This window comes from Cylas formicarius, unplaced genomic scaffold (assembly GCF_029955315.1).
Source record: "Cylas formicarius isolate icCylForm1 unplaced genomic scaffold, icCylForm1.1 PGA_scaffold_7__23_contigs__length_41026272, whole genome shotgun sequence".
Taxonomy (NCBI): Eukaryota; Metazoa; Arthropoda; class Insecta; order Coleoptera; family Brentidae; genus Cylas; species Cylas formicarius.
The window spans coordinates 33,125,386-33,140,947 of record NW_026844352.1 but is presented as its reverse complement, the minus strand read 5'-3'; the positions used below and the strand labels follow the sequence as shown (position 1 = coordinate 33,140,947).

Sequence of the window (15,562 nt, the reverse complement as noted above, 5' to 3'; positions counted from 1 at the left end):
GATTTTTAATTACATTACATTACTATTTATAATTATAGCACACATTATCAACAGTTAACAATTTTGGACAATATTTTTTTGGGCGAACTATGATATCTTAGGATAGTGTGTGTTCGCCCAGTAACGTTGTTTCCATACTTTAAAAATTATATTACAGAGCCTTTATTATTATCTTCTGGCTTATTCCAAATAAAGTATACCAAAACCGCTGAGCCTAATCTAATCAGGTAAAGTTACCTTTATTATATTATATGATTTAACTCTTAGTTCAGGAGGCAGAGCATTGAACACTTTTGATCCAGTACAGTATATATGTTTCTGACACCCTACATGGTTGGGGTTCTGTAGAGCCACATCGTACTGGGCAGCAGACCTTCTGTTAATACTGTGATTTATTTTGGTTTTATAATAGTTGGTTTTTAACGTAAATCTTATCACTGATTTGATATACAATTATTTAAAAGTAAGCACCTTGCTCTCCTCAAAAGTATGTTAGTCGGGTATCGCTTTTTTTTACATGCATTGTTTTTATAATCCATTTTTGAGCCACCCGAAGCCCCAGCACACCACACCACTAACCCATACTTCATTATAGACTATATTATTGAAAAATAGACAATTTTGAGCCACTCCAAAGATAACATATTACGTAATTCAATATTGGTTCGATTGTTCCAAGTAAACACTTCATCAATCAGTATGCCCAGATATTTTGGAAAAAGTTTTTCTTTGAGATTTGTTTTAGCAGTGATCGGATATCTTTAGATTCAAAAAATATCGAAAAAAATACGTTTTGGGTTCTCCGTAAATGTCCGACCTACCATCGACCATCGTTCATTCCGTAATTCTCGACTCTCAAAAACAAACCTTTTCCGTTAGGTCGAGGTGCAGGTACCGCCAAAAATCTCCCCGATCGAACCGATATCAGTCGTCGAAGGCGAGACCGCGTCCGCCCAATGTTCCGCTACCGGTAAACCGCCCCCGACTTACACTTGGATCAAACTCGATCGCCGAAACGACCTGTCGAAAACCGATCGGTTCGACGTAAAACGCGGTACCGGCGAACTGATCATGAACCGCGTCGAATTTGGCGACGACGGTCTCTATAAGTGCATCGCCGAAAACCCGGCGGGTCGCGTCGAAACCACCATCAAAATAAACGTCTTAGTAAAACCAAGGATCTACGAACTCCTAAACGTTACCAGTCCGGAAAGTAACGAGACGAGGATCACGTGCAAGGCCTACGGTAGGCCGCCTCCAAGAGTAACCTTCAGGAAATTAGGTCACACGGAACCATTCAGGAGCGGACCTCAACCTCACGACCCCAGAATTAACCTGGAGCAGACCGTTTTTGAGGAAAAGGGTGAAGGTTTTGGTACCCTGATGATCACCAACCTCAGTAGGTCCGACGACGGGCTCTATGAGTGCAAAGCGGAGAACCCGACGAGTTCCGCATTTAAGAACGGCCACATTACCGTCCATTTCAAGCCTACGTTCAACAGAACAAAAGATTTACCACCTGTGTGGAGTTGGGCGGGAAGACCTGGTAACCTGTCTTGCTTACCGGAGGCTATACCGAATGCGACGATCACGTGGAGGTATCGCGGAGTGGAAATCTCTGAGGAGAACTTTAATAACGGAAGAGTGAGCCGAAACAACTTTAGGGTGCAGGGTACCAGTCCCCAGTCGTTCCTCATCGTGAATACCTACGACAATAAGCTGTATTACACCCATTACGAGTGTATAGCGAGGAACGCGTTGGGTGAGGCGTCGACGAAGATCGAGTTAAAGAAGGGGGAGGTACCGAGGGCGGTCAATCAGGTTAGGAGGGTGAGTTTGACAGCGACGACTATCAAATTTAGTATAGTTCCGCCGACGGATTTCGACGGGTTGCCCGTCAAGTCTTATACAATTCAGTACAAGCCGGAGAGGCAGCCCACGTGGGATAACGCGATGGAGCACACGTGGAGCGTAGGTGAGTCACGATGAGCGCGGTTCAGGCTTCAGTCAATGCGGGCGCTGATAGGTCGCAGTCGCGTTTCTAACCATCGTGACACGAGCAAAGATCTTCACTTGTTTCATTCGTCGAGGATGTTTGTTTGTTGTTGTCGCATTTTTTACCATTATTAATAAACTCATTTTTATTTTTTATTTTCATTTTTATCGAATTGATAAAATTAAATGCAATTTTAAAAATAGTTTTCACAAACATAAATATTGCCTGCACAACTGGAAATAATTATTCTTTTCTAATAAACGCCTTCTTATCTTTACTCAAAATCACATTATAGTTTACATTTTAGCTTCCATCTCAATTATCTCTTGAACGAAAACGTTTATTTTTGCGCGATTCAAAACGTCAAATAACTAAACCAAACCTGCGACGTTGCCGCGATTTAAAGCTTAGCGAACCGGATTCTGCGCAGGTGCCCCGTACATCTTGGAAAATCTGATCCCGGAAGTGACGTATCTGTTCCGGGTGGCCGCCCGGAACGACGTCGGCTTAGGCACGTGGACTAATATGGAGTCGGTCACGATGCCCAGGAGATCCGAACCCGCCGAACCCACTATTCTGCTCTCGGCCATCAACCAAAACGTTCCCGATGGCGATGAAGTGGTCAGTCCCTTTTCCAATCACTTTGAAGTTAGGTGGAATGTACCAGCTGATAACGGAGAACCCATCCAGTATTACACGATCAGATTTTGTATCGTAAGTAAATTGAAATTTGTACATTAAATTTAATTTTTGTGTTAGTGGCAACTAATTCTTGCGGAAATTACAGATTCCTAATCGAAGTTTTCTTTGGCTAGTTAGGAATCTGTAATTTTGTAATCTCAAAATATCCACCCCAGGACGGGGAGTGCAGAAGTTGGTTTGTTACGTCGTGTATTTGTAAAAATTACTAACGGAAACCCCTCCCTTTATAATTTTTTTGAAGATAGCATACATTTTCTTGATTAACGTTGTATTGTACTCAACAGTATTAATACAATATGTCAAAATAAAATGAGCACGTAGACTCCGTAACAAAATTAAAATATCTTGTATCATTTTTCATGTTGTGTGTGTTAATTAACTTGGATTATTTATTTTAAACTGTTAAGCTTTTGTGGGCTTTCAGTTATGGTATCGGCCAGGCTTTGTCTATTTGTAACTTCCCCCTTACTGGAAATGCTTGTTTAAAAATTAATACCTGCATCGACGACAGAACATATTTGCCGTGGAGCTGTGAAAGGAAATCCAATAACGCGATAGAAAATATTTTCCATTTTCAGTCACCTGGTACGTCCGCCTTCGGCAAACATAAATGTCTTAGCACAGACCTTCAGGTTTTCGAGCGAAAATTTTATGCAAACTCCCTTGTAGCGGAAGTGTGTCTCTGTATACATTTTAGCGCATCTCGCATTCTGAATATCAAATACCTATCCTTGCATTTAGTTTGTTAAACTTGGTGCGTGTTTATCTGACCGGAGTCGTCTACCTATATGGCATAGAAAAGAATATTTTTGAAATGTTTTCATTTCGAAAATATGCACATTTTGGATTTTTTTCACAAAGCCTCTTACGCCAGGACTGATCGAAAATTTGATGATATTTTAAAAATTGCCAGATTTTGATTCTTTTGCTGCCCCCCGTTGCCGAACTGCAAAGTTGAAATTGTATCGTTTTTTTTTACATTTTGCAGTTTGATATCTCAAGTAACTATTTCTTTTTGCGCTAACCAAAGAATTCGGATTTAGTTTTATCACTTATGGAGAGATGGCAGCACAGCTAGCTTAAATTTTAGGGTATATAGGACAATTCCCACCAACCTGCCCCTAACGTAGCTAGGACCTAGTGAGCAACTAAAGGGACTAAAGGGACGGAATCGGGGATGAAACTTCAGTTTGAGGTGCCGTCCGTATTTTCGGATTTACCTTTTTAGAAACATTGCAGGAATTTTTGGTTTTGAATCTTGAACTTAAAATGTGTTTTGTTATTTGTAAAATAATTTATTTTTTATTTAAATCTATTTGATCATAAATTCAATAAAAAGTGCGACCCTTTAGTTGCGTCAGTGGTAGACCCTTTTTTTGTGTATTTTTTGCGACTTGCATTTTTAAGGTATTTATTTCGTTTGTGTTCTAATTTTCTCAATTAGAACAGGTGTATGAGCAAGATACGGCGGAGTAGATATTTTAAAGTAGTAGTAAAAAAACGATAATATTTCGGCGGCAATATTGGGAAAAACAGAAGTATGGAAAGAAAATGCTACAAAATTTATTAAAGATGTTCATAAGCCAGTAAAAAGCTAAGAAGATTGCAAAGTAATTGCAATATCCTTGTTCTAAGATTTTTTATGTTTTTTTTTCTCTTTATTCCTTTTTGTACCCAAATGACCATTAATTATTGAGTACTATTGACATTAATTACTGACACCTTCACTAACAATGGCCATATAGAGTGCTTTAGGTGTCTAGCACCTTACATTAGGTGACCCTTAAAATGTTGGTGGAAACGGCCGATAGAGACAGGCTGTCCCAATGATTACGTCGGCAGAGTGACGGTCAACAATATGACGTCATTGTTTCAGACTGATCGGACGAACGGCGGTTGGATAGACCGCGATTGTAGCGAACCACTTCACCAATCAATCCAGTACACCAACTATCAACTAGATCAGCTCTTCCCCGACACAGTCTACAAAATAGAGCTGCGCGCTCACAACGCGATCGGCGACAGCTCTCCCGCGCAAATTCGTGTGCGCACTGCCAGAGGTGAGCCCCCCCATCACTATTACACTTACAGCACTTACGCTGCCGTAGGAAGTGGAAGTCGCGCGACTTTTTTCGTTTCGACTTTGTTTTTTTTGTGCGTGTGCCAGTGCTTCGTTTTCCGTTTTTATTACTCACCGTTAGTTTAGTTAGTTTTTTTCTTCTTATTATTTTTTTTTTTTGTTAGCTTGGCCGATTTTTGTTTAGTTACCTTTTTGTTTCGGTTTGGCCGTGTTCGGAGGAGAGGGTGTGCGCGTAAGGTCCGTTTTCGAAATATTCGTCGGATTTTGGGTTAGGTTCAGTTTCAGTATTCAGGAAAGATGACGACTACGTTAGCAACGACATCAAGCGTATTCTTATGGCATTCTCTGATGTCATCATTGTGATGTAGTCGTCATCTTTCCTGATATTTATTATACAAAAAACCTAATGGCCGATGGAGCTTCACATATTCCAGCGACTTTTTTTCCATAAACGTTAGGTTAGGTTGTTGACATACTGTAAAGTCAAAAATCGCAAAACAACTTGGTCATTTCAAAAACCACATCTGTTGCACGTTATTAACCAGAAAATTAGCCCCGTTGCCAAGTTGCGACGGAAATCTAAAAATATCTTCTTTTTTACCAATAATGCATTATTGAAATTATGTCATAAGATCGATAATACACAATAATTGATTGTAAAAATATAAGATCTTGGGGTCACACAAGACAGCGAGAACATTCTATAATTAATGTAGGCTAAATGTTCAATTTTTTGACAATATGTAGTCAATGGTTACACTTCCGCTTTGAGTGGAAACGGCGGTAACTTTCGAGTTTTAAAGGGCACAACCTATTTTTTGCATTTTTGGATTCAAAAGATCATTCTACGTATCATAGTATAGGATGCTTTTGCTCTTTTTTTTTAATTTTTGAAAATTGTGCCTAGGAGGCTGTGACCATCACAAACACTATTTTTCGAGTCACCTGATCATGGGAAAAACGGTAAACGAAACTTTTCTTTATTTGTCTAATGGCAAATAGCCTTTAATATAATCAACTATTATTTTTTTAGGACGACTTAGTTTTTTCAAATAAAACCCTAGTTTGAACAAAAACTTTTTGAAACCGGTACTTCATTTGCAACATTTTGATACCAAAATTTTCAAAATCCGTTTAAATATAAGCTCACAGGGAGGAAAAAACAGATAAGTAAGTACATTTTTATAAAAACAAAATATTACTTAGGTGCCTGTGTTTCTATTCATTATTAATTGCCAAGATAGCTGCATAAAATGCACGGGCCTGTCGAGAGTTTTTTCTGCATTCCCCGTATATCGAAAACATATCAACTTTTTCTCCATTTATAAATTGATTATTGTTTTCCAAAATCGATAATCAAATAAAATTGTATAAACCGTCAGAATTTTCAACCATGCCGACTTGATGATGAATAGAAACACAGGCACCTAAGTAATATTTGGTTTTTATAAAAATATATTTACTTATCTGGTTTTTTCCTTTCTGTGAGCCTACTTTTTACCGGATTTTGAAAATTTTGGTGTCAAAATGTTGCAAAGGAAGTACCGGTTTTAAAAAGTTTCTGTTCCCTCTCGGGTCCTATTTTAAAAAACTACGTTAACCTAAAAAAATAATAGTTCATTACGTTAAATGCTATTTGCCATTATACAAGTAAAGAAAATTTTCATTTGCAATTTTGATCGGGTGACCCATTAAATATATGATGGTCACAGCCTCCTAGATACGATTTTCAAAAATTAAATAAAAATTTACATAAACAAAAAAAAAATGAAAAAAAGCATCCTATCCTACTCGAAAAATTCAAAAAATTATAGTTTGTGTCAAAAAATTGAACATTCAGCCTATATTAACCCTTCCCAATTTCTAATCGCTATCTCAAGCCGTTTAAAACTTATAGAGTGTTCCCACTTTGTCACCCGGTATGTTAAGGGCAGTAAGGTGAACAAATTAAATGCTGTTTTTATGTATTTACAAACTATTTTTAATAATGAATTAATAAATAATAAAAATTAAAATAATTTTTTAACGAAAGTAAGGTCGACACTTTTTTGCAGTAGATTTTGGGGCTTACTTGTTTTTAGCTGCTGTATATAATAGCAGCTGCGGGCAGCAAGGGTTCCAGGTAAAAATATCGGATTAACAAAGATTAAATCGTTACTAATCGGCTTAAAAAGACTTAAATATGTACGTGGAAAAATACTCACTAACGAACAAAATAGAAAAAAATTAATCAAAAACGAATTATTTCAGACGTCAGATAACCAACATGATAGAATAATAGTGTATTATGCAACACTGTCCTTTGAATCACGAGTTTCGTTTTGACACGAGCGGAACGCAGCGTTTAACCAAACATGTTGCATACTACGTATACTTTTTTTAGTTTAGTATTAGTTTTTGGGTACATTTTTTGCAAAACAAGATGAATACATTCATTAAGTCATGCAATTTCTCCGAAAACATCTGATTGCTGCAAAACCGCTGGGTAATATCACGGAAATGTCCGAGAAAGTGACTCGCGCCGTAGGTAAGAGCAAGAAACTTTTTTTCTTGTCCTACTACCACAAAAATGTACCCAAAAAGTAATGCTCCAGTAACCTCTCGCTCCGCTCTTGCCAAAACAAAACTCGTGACTCGAATGCTGTTGTGCATAATATACTATTTAAATGATATTCGTGATTACGTGACCTATCCAATATTATCTCTCGGTCTAATGTACACAGTTACCAAAATGACCTGATCCGAACAATAAACGATTATGTTTAATATCAATTGGTAAATTTGGACCTGCAACAGATTTAGTTTTGAAGAATTTTCGCGAGTTACCGTCGATCCTTAACATTTTCGCGATAAAACTATATAAAAGTATATTAAATTAATTGCTAATAATCAAGGAGGACATTTTACAATTCTCGCACTACTAATAACGTGTGGTGTTATTGCTAAAATCAATTGCCGAAAATCATTCTGAGACTGCAACGGTTAATCGGTACATTTTGCAGTAACGATAACTCACGAAAAAAATCCGTTCGGTCAATTTTTTTCAAGTAAAAGAAAATATAATTCAAATTTGCAAAAATGATGCATATCTTCAAAAGGCAGATGGCGCATATAGAAAATACTATGGGCGCCAAAAATTTTGTTTAGACTCTATTGAAGAATGACGAAATAATTCTGAACAAATAGTTTATAATCCACATAAGAAAATAATAAAACCATTTCATCTGTATGGGTATTATTGACTAGAAAGCTACCTTTGCCCATAAAATATTGACGAATATTTGCGAAACAGACTTTACTAAAAACGTTTCGACTCTCCTCACCCCCGAAGTGGGAGGTGGGGATGCGGGGACACGTTTTGGTGAACGCGCGTGTGCGAGCTTTTCTCAAAAACGATAACGTTCTGCCCCGTAGAAGGTAACATCTGGAACTCGTCGCCGTCGAGGCCGTCGTGTAAAATGTGGCTTCTGTACGCTGCGCAGGCGATGGTGGCGTCGCGCGCAGCACTGCGACATTAAAGTTGTCTCCCCTCCATCAACTTTATAGGACTGTTATTAAATGTACTATCGAAATATTTTCTAAAGACGGGGTTAAAATGTGATGTAGTTGGTCCCCCCCTCCCGACCCGATGGTGCGCGTGGACGTGGGGGAAGGGGGGCGAGTGCGAGAACGAGTAAATTAGTGTAGATAATAGTCGTTGCTTTCAAAAAGATTGGGGCCCACAGAGTTTTGAACAAGATTTTATTGATCGTAAACAGTTTCGAAAAATTGGACCGTCTTAAACAAAATCAAAAGAATGCAATTTTTCTCCTAAATGATTTTTACATTACTCTTATTCCTCGACGTGGAAAAATAAAATATTTTTAATAAATCATCCGAAAGATAAATCTTAGATGCATTAATTAATACTTCTTTTTGTTTTCTTACTCAAAAGGAGGAACGAATCAATCATTAATATAAATAAAAAATCGAAAACCTCTTGTGCAAGAGACTTGCAAACAACTTTCTCTTTGGCAAATAAATTAGTATTTTGTTCAGAGGTAAACCGAGAAAATATAGAAATAAGGTATAAATAAAAATACCAAACAAAAACAAATCTAACAATACTCAAGGAGGTAAAAGAAATTGTTCATTTTTTTACACAAAATTGTGTTTTAGATTTTGTTTTAATAAATTTAAAAATAAATAAATATTTTTTGTTCTCGTTATTGTTATACATGAGAAATAAAAAAATAGCATCGATAAAGAGGAAAAAATAAAAAAACAAAACGTTTTAATGCGCCACAACTTTAGGCACATATGACTGGTGTAAAAAATGGTGCATTGCGGCCAATCTATTTTCTACTATTTTAATGGCGATTAGCGCGAGGTTTATAAAAAAACAGGACGCCGCTGCCGGCTATCGATGATTGATCGCTCTGAATCGAAACATGGCAGCAATAAAATCGAGTTTTTCCTCTGCCGATTATTGAAAATGAATTTTTGTTCGAGTTAATTTGCATGACAAACCCCCCGCCCCCTCCCGAAAATTCCTGGATTTTTGCTTTTTGTTTCTGAAAAACCCGGAAAATCCGGCTAACCGCGTTGGGAAAAAAATAAAATACGCAATAATTTGACGTCTATTGCACCCCCCACACCCCGTCCCGCGTGCCGTATGGTAGATGAGCCTCCGTTTTTTAAAATTTTATGTTCGCAGCTTCCGCGCGTGTGAAGTGTCTGAATGTGTGTGTGTGTGTGTGTGTGTGTGTGTGTGTGTGTGTGTGTGTGTGTGTGTGATGACCCTCGAAGGCGCCATACGAATCGAATTTTTTATATCGGTAAATACCGCTGCCAAATCGTAAATAAGTATACAGCGCGATCCGCCGCGAACTTGGTCTATTATCTGAAAAATTCTAACCATCAAACATTTTTAAAATAAGAAATCAACGAAAATCGAAGGAGATAGTTCAACAAAAATATTTTTGAAGCGAATGTAATTCCTTTCATACCGGACGTAGGCGTCAACTTGCTTATTTTAAATGCAACTCCCTACATGTTACTGCTTTTTTCGATTCTTCTAAAAATTATGGACGGGTGACAGGTTATACCATGTAGTACTATACTACGTAGGCCCTGCCTATGCGGATAAAACAGGAACGTATAAAGCAACTATGAAAAAGATTTTGAGAAGCTCCATTTAACATGCGCATGCGCGAGATTTAAAATCTCGCTTTGTAGCATTCAACAAGCAAAATGACCACTGAGAGATCATCAATAAGTTTCGATACAGCAATTTTACTGCAGTTCTGCAAAACCAGTTAAGTGCGAGACAACAATTTTTATCGGTTTATGGGTTACACCAAAAGTGGGCGCCAACTTGGATATTTTGAATGCATAGTCCTAATATGACGCTTTCATTAGAGCTCGTTTCTACTCATACAAATTTGTTGATGATCTATGATCGGCCGTGTTGGTGGGTGACCTTTTTTTTCATAGTTATTTCATTATCGACATAGGCAGGGCCTCTATGATCTAGTAGCTATATGGTTATAGCCCACGAAAATTTCTAATTTTTGTTGATTATAGTTTTCCCCCAAAAAAATCGACCAAATTCCCATTGGACCGCCTTGTTAGTAGATAGATTACGTATAAATGTTTATCGGTAATTAAGAGGCACAAAAATGTTGTTCTCGTACGTTTTAATGTTACCCCCACCACAGCGTTATTGGAATCCACGACAAATGCGACAAACTTAACGAGTTTACCCCCACCTCCCCCCAAAAAAAAAACTCACTTCGGGGGATTGGGAAATGTTTATAATGTGGTATTTAATTTATCGATTTTTTAACTAATAATAATATTTTATTTATTAATATACTAAATGCATCAATATAATACGAGACTTCACGAGCTGTATTAGGGTTGCTTTTAGTTTTGGAGAACAACATGGCAGTAATATATCGCTGCTATTATATACATATTATCGCCGCAATTCTACGAATTTATGGATAAATTTTTGTTTGATTTTATTAAAGTTTGTCACCGGTTTGTGCGTGTGTGTCGCTGTAGTTTCATTGCCGACAAATTTACATTCGCATTTCAGTGATGTTTTGTGGCCAGTTCAGCTATTGCTTTGTGGGACTTACCGTGCCGCTTGACTAGCTAAAATACGTCGACTTTGCTGCACCTATGATTTAGTGTGGTAAACAACTATTCGCAAATGAAACTTCAAATTGCTAAACTAAGAAATTGAAAATTGTGCAAAACTTGGTTTAGTTTAAATGTCATTTACCTAAGTTAACTTGGATTTTTGAGTTTCATATGACTTGAAGTGCTGACTTGGAACTTGACATCTTTGATTTAATTGTATTTAACGAAATTCGAAGTTCGAAGCTGAATAGATAAAAATATAAATTAAACTTCCACGTTGTGCATGGCTTGATATTATTGATCACTGATCTGAACTTCGTTTGATTTAGCAATTCCAATTTGGCCCATTGACACTTGCATGCTGGCTTCAGTAGACTAGTTGGATGAGTGGCTCGAGAAGTCTCTACTTGAAAAAATAATGATGGCATATCCAGATATTTTTTGTTATTTTTATCGCAGTGAATTCAAATTGTCGAGCATATTAGGTTTGTTTTTTTTGGTAATTTACTCTACGATTTTTATTAATTTGGAATCATTTTCAATTGCGCGACGCAAAAACACCTCAACGCACCGTGGATTCCAGTGGCGCATACAAGTTTTACCATTTGTTAACCGACTTATATTGTTTATAATAGCATGTGTGTTGTACCAGGCAAACACCGCGGAGTAGTTAGACTAACCTATTGACGATAACTTAGACATGAACTTTTTTTAAATTATACGGGGTATTGCGAAAATGCACGTGGAATTTAGAACGTCTAAATGATATTTTATAAGACCTTTAGGTACGTGAACCGTGGCGTACTGGTCAGAACTCATGTGGTATTGTGGTATTGCCTTATGAAAATAACACGCAAGAAAGAAACACTTTGGGCAAGTGACGTCACTGCACTCCGGTTTACCGTCCTTGAATAACGCTGTTACTTACAAGTTGTGTTGCTACTCACGGTAGATTTATCCTTATGGTCACCTATACCCCATTGTATGAAAACTTTTGTTTAACTATTACTGACACGCGTATTTTTTCGCGTACACCCCGTATCAGGCTAACCTCAAAATTGCCGCGAACTTTTTACTTACCGTTGCCTGTTTGCCCGGTATATACGGCCCTCTGTCGGTGAAACACGACATAAACACAATGTAGAAGTTTATGAAACGTTTGTAATGAAGAGTGTCACAGAAATGTCAAAGAAAAGACTGTTTTTTTTACGTGGTCACTGTAAACTTCTCGGTGGACAATAAAACCTTTTTACGGCGACGTTGCTACGTCGTAAACCGATGTCAATTTCGTACCAAAAAAAATATCTCGCACGACGATGTCTGTGAGACAATAAATGGACGAAAAATAAAATGTTTTGACGTTGTGGCTTTATTTTTACCTCACTCGAGCTTTTGTGCTATTGTGAAGTGGCGCCATTTTGATCCGCGCGTCGGTTCAATTGGGGGACCGTCGAAATATGTACGTAGCTTGTTCCGACACGACCCGCGCGTGCGCGTTTCAAACGAACTGCCGCGCGGCACGTAACACAAAACAATACTACAGAATAAAGAGAATCAATGCCAAAGGCTCGAATTTCGGTGATTTCTCAACGAGTTACCCCGCCATTTTGATAATGCAGCACGGCATTAAGCACGTTTCGAGTAACTCATGGGCGTGTTTAAAAAGATGCTGACAGTTATCCATAGGCCGTTCACCCACGCACAGAACTGATTGACCGCCATTCGTTTGAAATGTCGTACTAGCGTGTCGTGCGTAGTGACGTAGAGTAGATGTTATTAACGGTAGTCTGTCGCTTGCTGGGTATTTTTCGTTGCTTAGCACCGTTTCCGAAACCAACTAACACGCTAACAAACTAACCAATTAATGATACACTCCGATGTAGACGTCGAGAGAACATCCGACCCTTCCTATATATTTAACGTATCTCGTCGCCACCAACAACATTAAACTGCCCTCACGAAACAACACGCTACATCTGTAACCCAGAAGACGTTTAACCATCAGGAGAGATCCGATAGAAGCTCGGCAACGGCGTATGGCGCTTAAACACTATATCAATAACATTTCTTTAACTATTTAGTTATTCGTTAACAGAACCACAATGAACGTTTGCAATTTCAAGTCTCTTCCGTGGTTAAAAGTCTGTGGTCTAACCCTTTCTCTGTTCTGTGATGTATAGACGTTAATTGTGAGAAGGAATACAAAACTGTCCGAGGACACGAGTTTTTGGACATTTCTGACGATGCGACATAGATAAGGGAATTTTCGTAGCAACCATTTTCAATCGTTTTCAATGTCGCATCAATATAATATATAAAATATAGTGCCTTGGAAAAGTTGCGGTCTTGATACCGCTTAGATTAACGAATTTGTACTAATTGGCCCCTCGCATGGAAATTATAAAAATAGATAAATTATATGCAATTAAAACCGCGTTTTGCGTCGCCGATCGCGGTAACCTCTATACATCACAAATTAGCGCAAACCTGTGCGACAGAGTTGCCGATTCGTCTTCGATCGCTTTGACCGAGAATAGCCGCTATAGAGAAACTCCAGTGTGTCGGTGAACTTTGACCGACTCCGCAATCCGCTACAATGATAAGGAAATATTGGGTGCAAAGACTCTTTAATTGTGTTTACGTATGTTATTACACGATGGTCCTTTTTAATCAACTGTCCACAATATTTCATTTATTATTTTTTTCAATTAATATCTTTTGCGCGCATGCGCGAAAAAAAAGATATCGATTCAGTTGCTTTGTGACTTTTTCCTCTCGGCTATTCTCGGCGCGACGTAAAATAGCTCGTATCGGCAACACCGCGCAGTCCCGCATTTTTTAAAAACTGTTTTCCTCCACTAATGACGTCGCTACTAACTTTAGTCTACGGGAAAAGCACGGCAACGACTCACACGCGCACTTTTTTCGTTTGAAGGGACCAACCCGCAGGTGCAGATTAAGAAACCGGCGATGAGCAGCTCGATGATAATCGGCATCGTTATCGGCGCGATCTTAATAGTCCTCATCGTGGTCGACGTTACCTGTTTCTTGGTGAACAGGACCGGACTTATTGCGCTGTGCTGCGAACAGCGCAAGAAGAAGAAGAAGAAGGACGAGGAAGATCCTAAATACGGAAGGTAACATTTTTTATGTTTTAGCAGTTGGTTGAGGCAATGGGGTCATGAACGAGCGAGCGGTAGAAATGGGGTGGGCACAAATCGCGAGCCTCAAAAAGCAAGGTTAATGACACTTACTCAAACTTTGAAACATTAAATTTTTATTTTATATTATTATTATTATATTACTTATTTTTTCGACTTGACTTTAAGAACCTACAATACTATTTTATGCTCGAAGATCTTTAGTAACCTTCAGAATTGAGAAACGTCAAAATATTATCCATATCTACAATCTACCGAAATTGTGCGTTCGTCTCAAACCCAGGACCCAAGTACCGAAAATATATAGCTACTAGAGAAATAGACGCCCCGTCTAGGCCGACAGTACAAGAACTCATGAATTTTTTTTAAACGTCCATTCAACGTGCGCACGCGCGAGATCTAAAATTTCGCTTTTAACCAATGGCAGCCATATGGAAAATTCTGACGTTGGAACCATAAGACCTTGCGGCTTTCAACAAACGTTGTTTGGATGCGGCATTTTTACGGCAGTATTTTCTTAAAATATGTCGAAATCCTATTAAATTTTCAGGCAAAAAAAGAGTTAAGTTGTGGAAAAGCAGTGCAGAGTTGCAGCACTCTCGTCGACGTCAGTATAATTTTAATTAATTTGGTGTTTTTCTTCTTTAAGCCCTGTAGATACGATGAAATTTCTACCTATATTTTTTCATGTAAGCTATTTTTTGCGTTTTTTTTTTTTGCTTATAAATCGACGCAAAGCGTTAGTTTTCATAAACTCATTCTGTTTAGTAATTTCTAGTCTATTTTCCAGTTTGTTAAATGTAAAATATATAGGAATCACTGTTTCTGTAAGATCCTATTAGGTTCTCATATTCTCAAAGTATTGAAAGCACAAATTATACAAGTTTACGAGTAAGGTACGGAGATATCGACACCAAAAATGAAAACATAGGAACAGGGACTGACTGTTCTGTGACAACTGTAATTACTTATTTCGGCGTTGCCAATTATTTTCGGATTTCAGAGATTGATGTTGCGTTCTTATAAAAATTAATCAATTTTTAATTTTCCATGCGCAAGAGATCCACACCTTCTCTACGAAAATATCATAGCCACCTTCGGCGCATCAATTTTTACCGTAGTAGGGTCACTATATTAATTTATAGCTATATGGCCGGGAATGACCAAAGTGGCTCGCGACCGTGGATAAAGAAGCTGACGTCCTAAAATGACACCTTCTGCGCACTTCATCCATCTATAATTGGGGATTTTAGAGTAGGGAGTCGAAAAAACATATTTATTATTCCTTTTTTATATGGTATAAATAAATGTGAACCCCACCCTGATGCAAAATCGATATTTTGTTCTGTCCAAATCGAATAGAAAAGGGCTGGTCCATAACGTTATCCTCCCCAACACGATACTTTAGCTGCAACCGGGCATCTCACTGTCAGAGTGACAATCACGATACCTATCAAACAACCAACGTTGCCAAATGCTTGGACATGTTCGTCA

At 38.1% G+C, this 15,562-nt stretch overlaps 1 protein-coding gene across 5 annotated transcripts in view; it reads left to right on the top strand.

Annotated features, from left to right (window-relative positions):
* Window positions 1-15,562, top strand: part of LOC132704288 (fasciclin-2-like) — a 143,456-nt gene that overhangs the window by 124,022 nt on the left and 3,872 nt on the right. For 4 of the 5 annotated variants that reach the window (XM_060674178.1, XM_060674177.1, XM_060674176.1 and 1 more), the window contains exons 5-8: window positions 880-1,975; window positions 2,427-2,710; window positions 4,575-4,758; window positions 13,843-14,044. In XM_060674178.1, the coding sequence (XP_060530161.1) occupies window positions 880-1,975; window positions 2,427-2,710; window positions 4,575-4,758; window positions 13,843-14,044 (1,766 nt within the window). Of the gene's footprint in view, window positions 1-879; window positions 1,976-2,426; window positions 2,711-4,574; window positions 4,759-8,192; window positions 10,960-13,842; window positions 14,045-15,562 lie in introns of those variants that run through there. The other variant, XM_060674181.1, reaches the window with a different exon arrangement.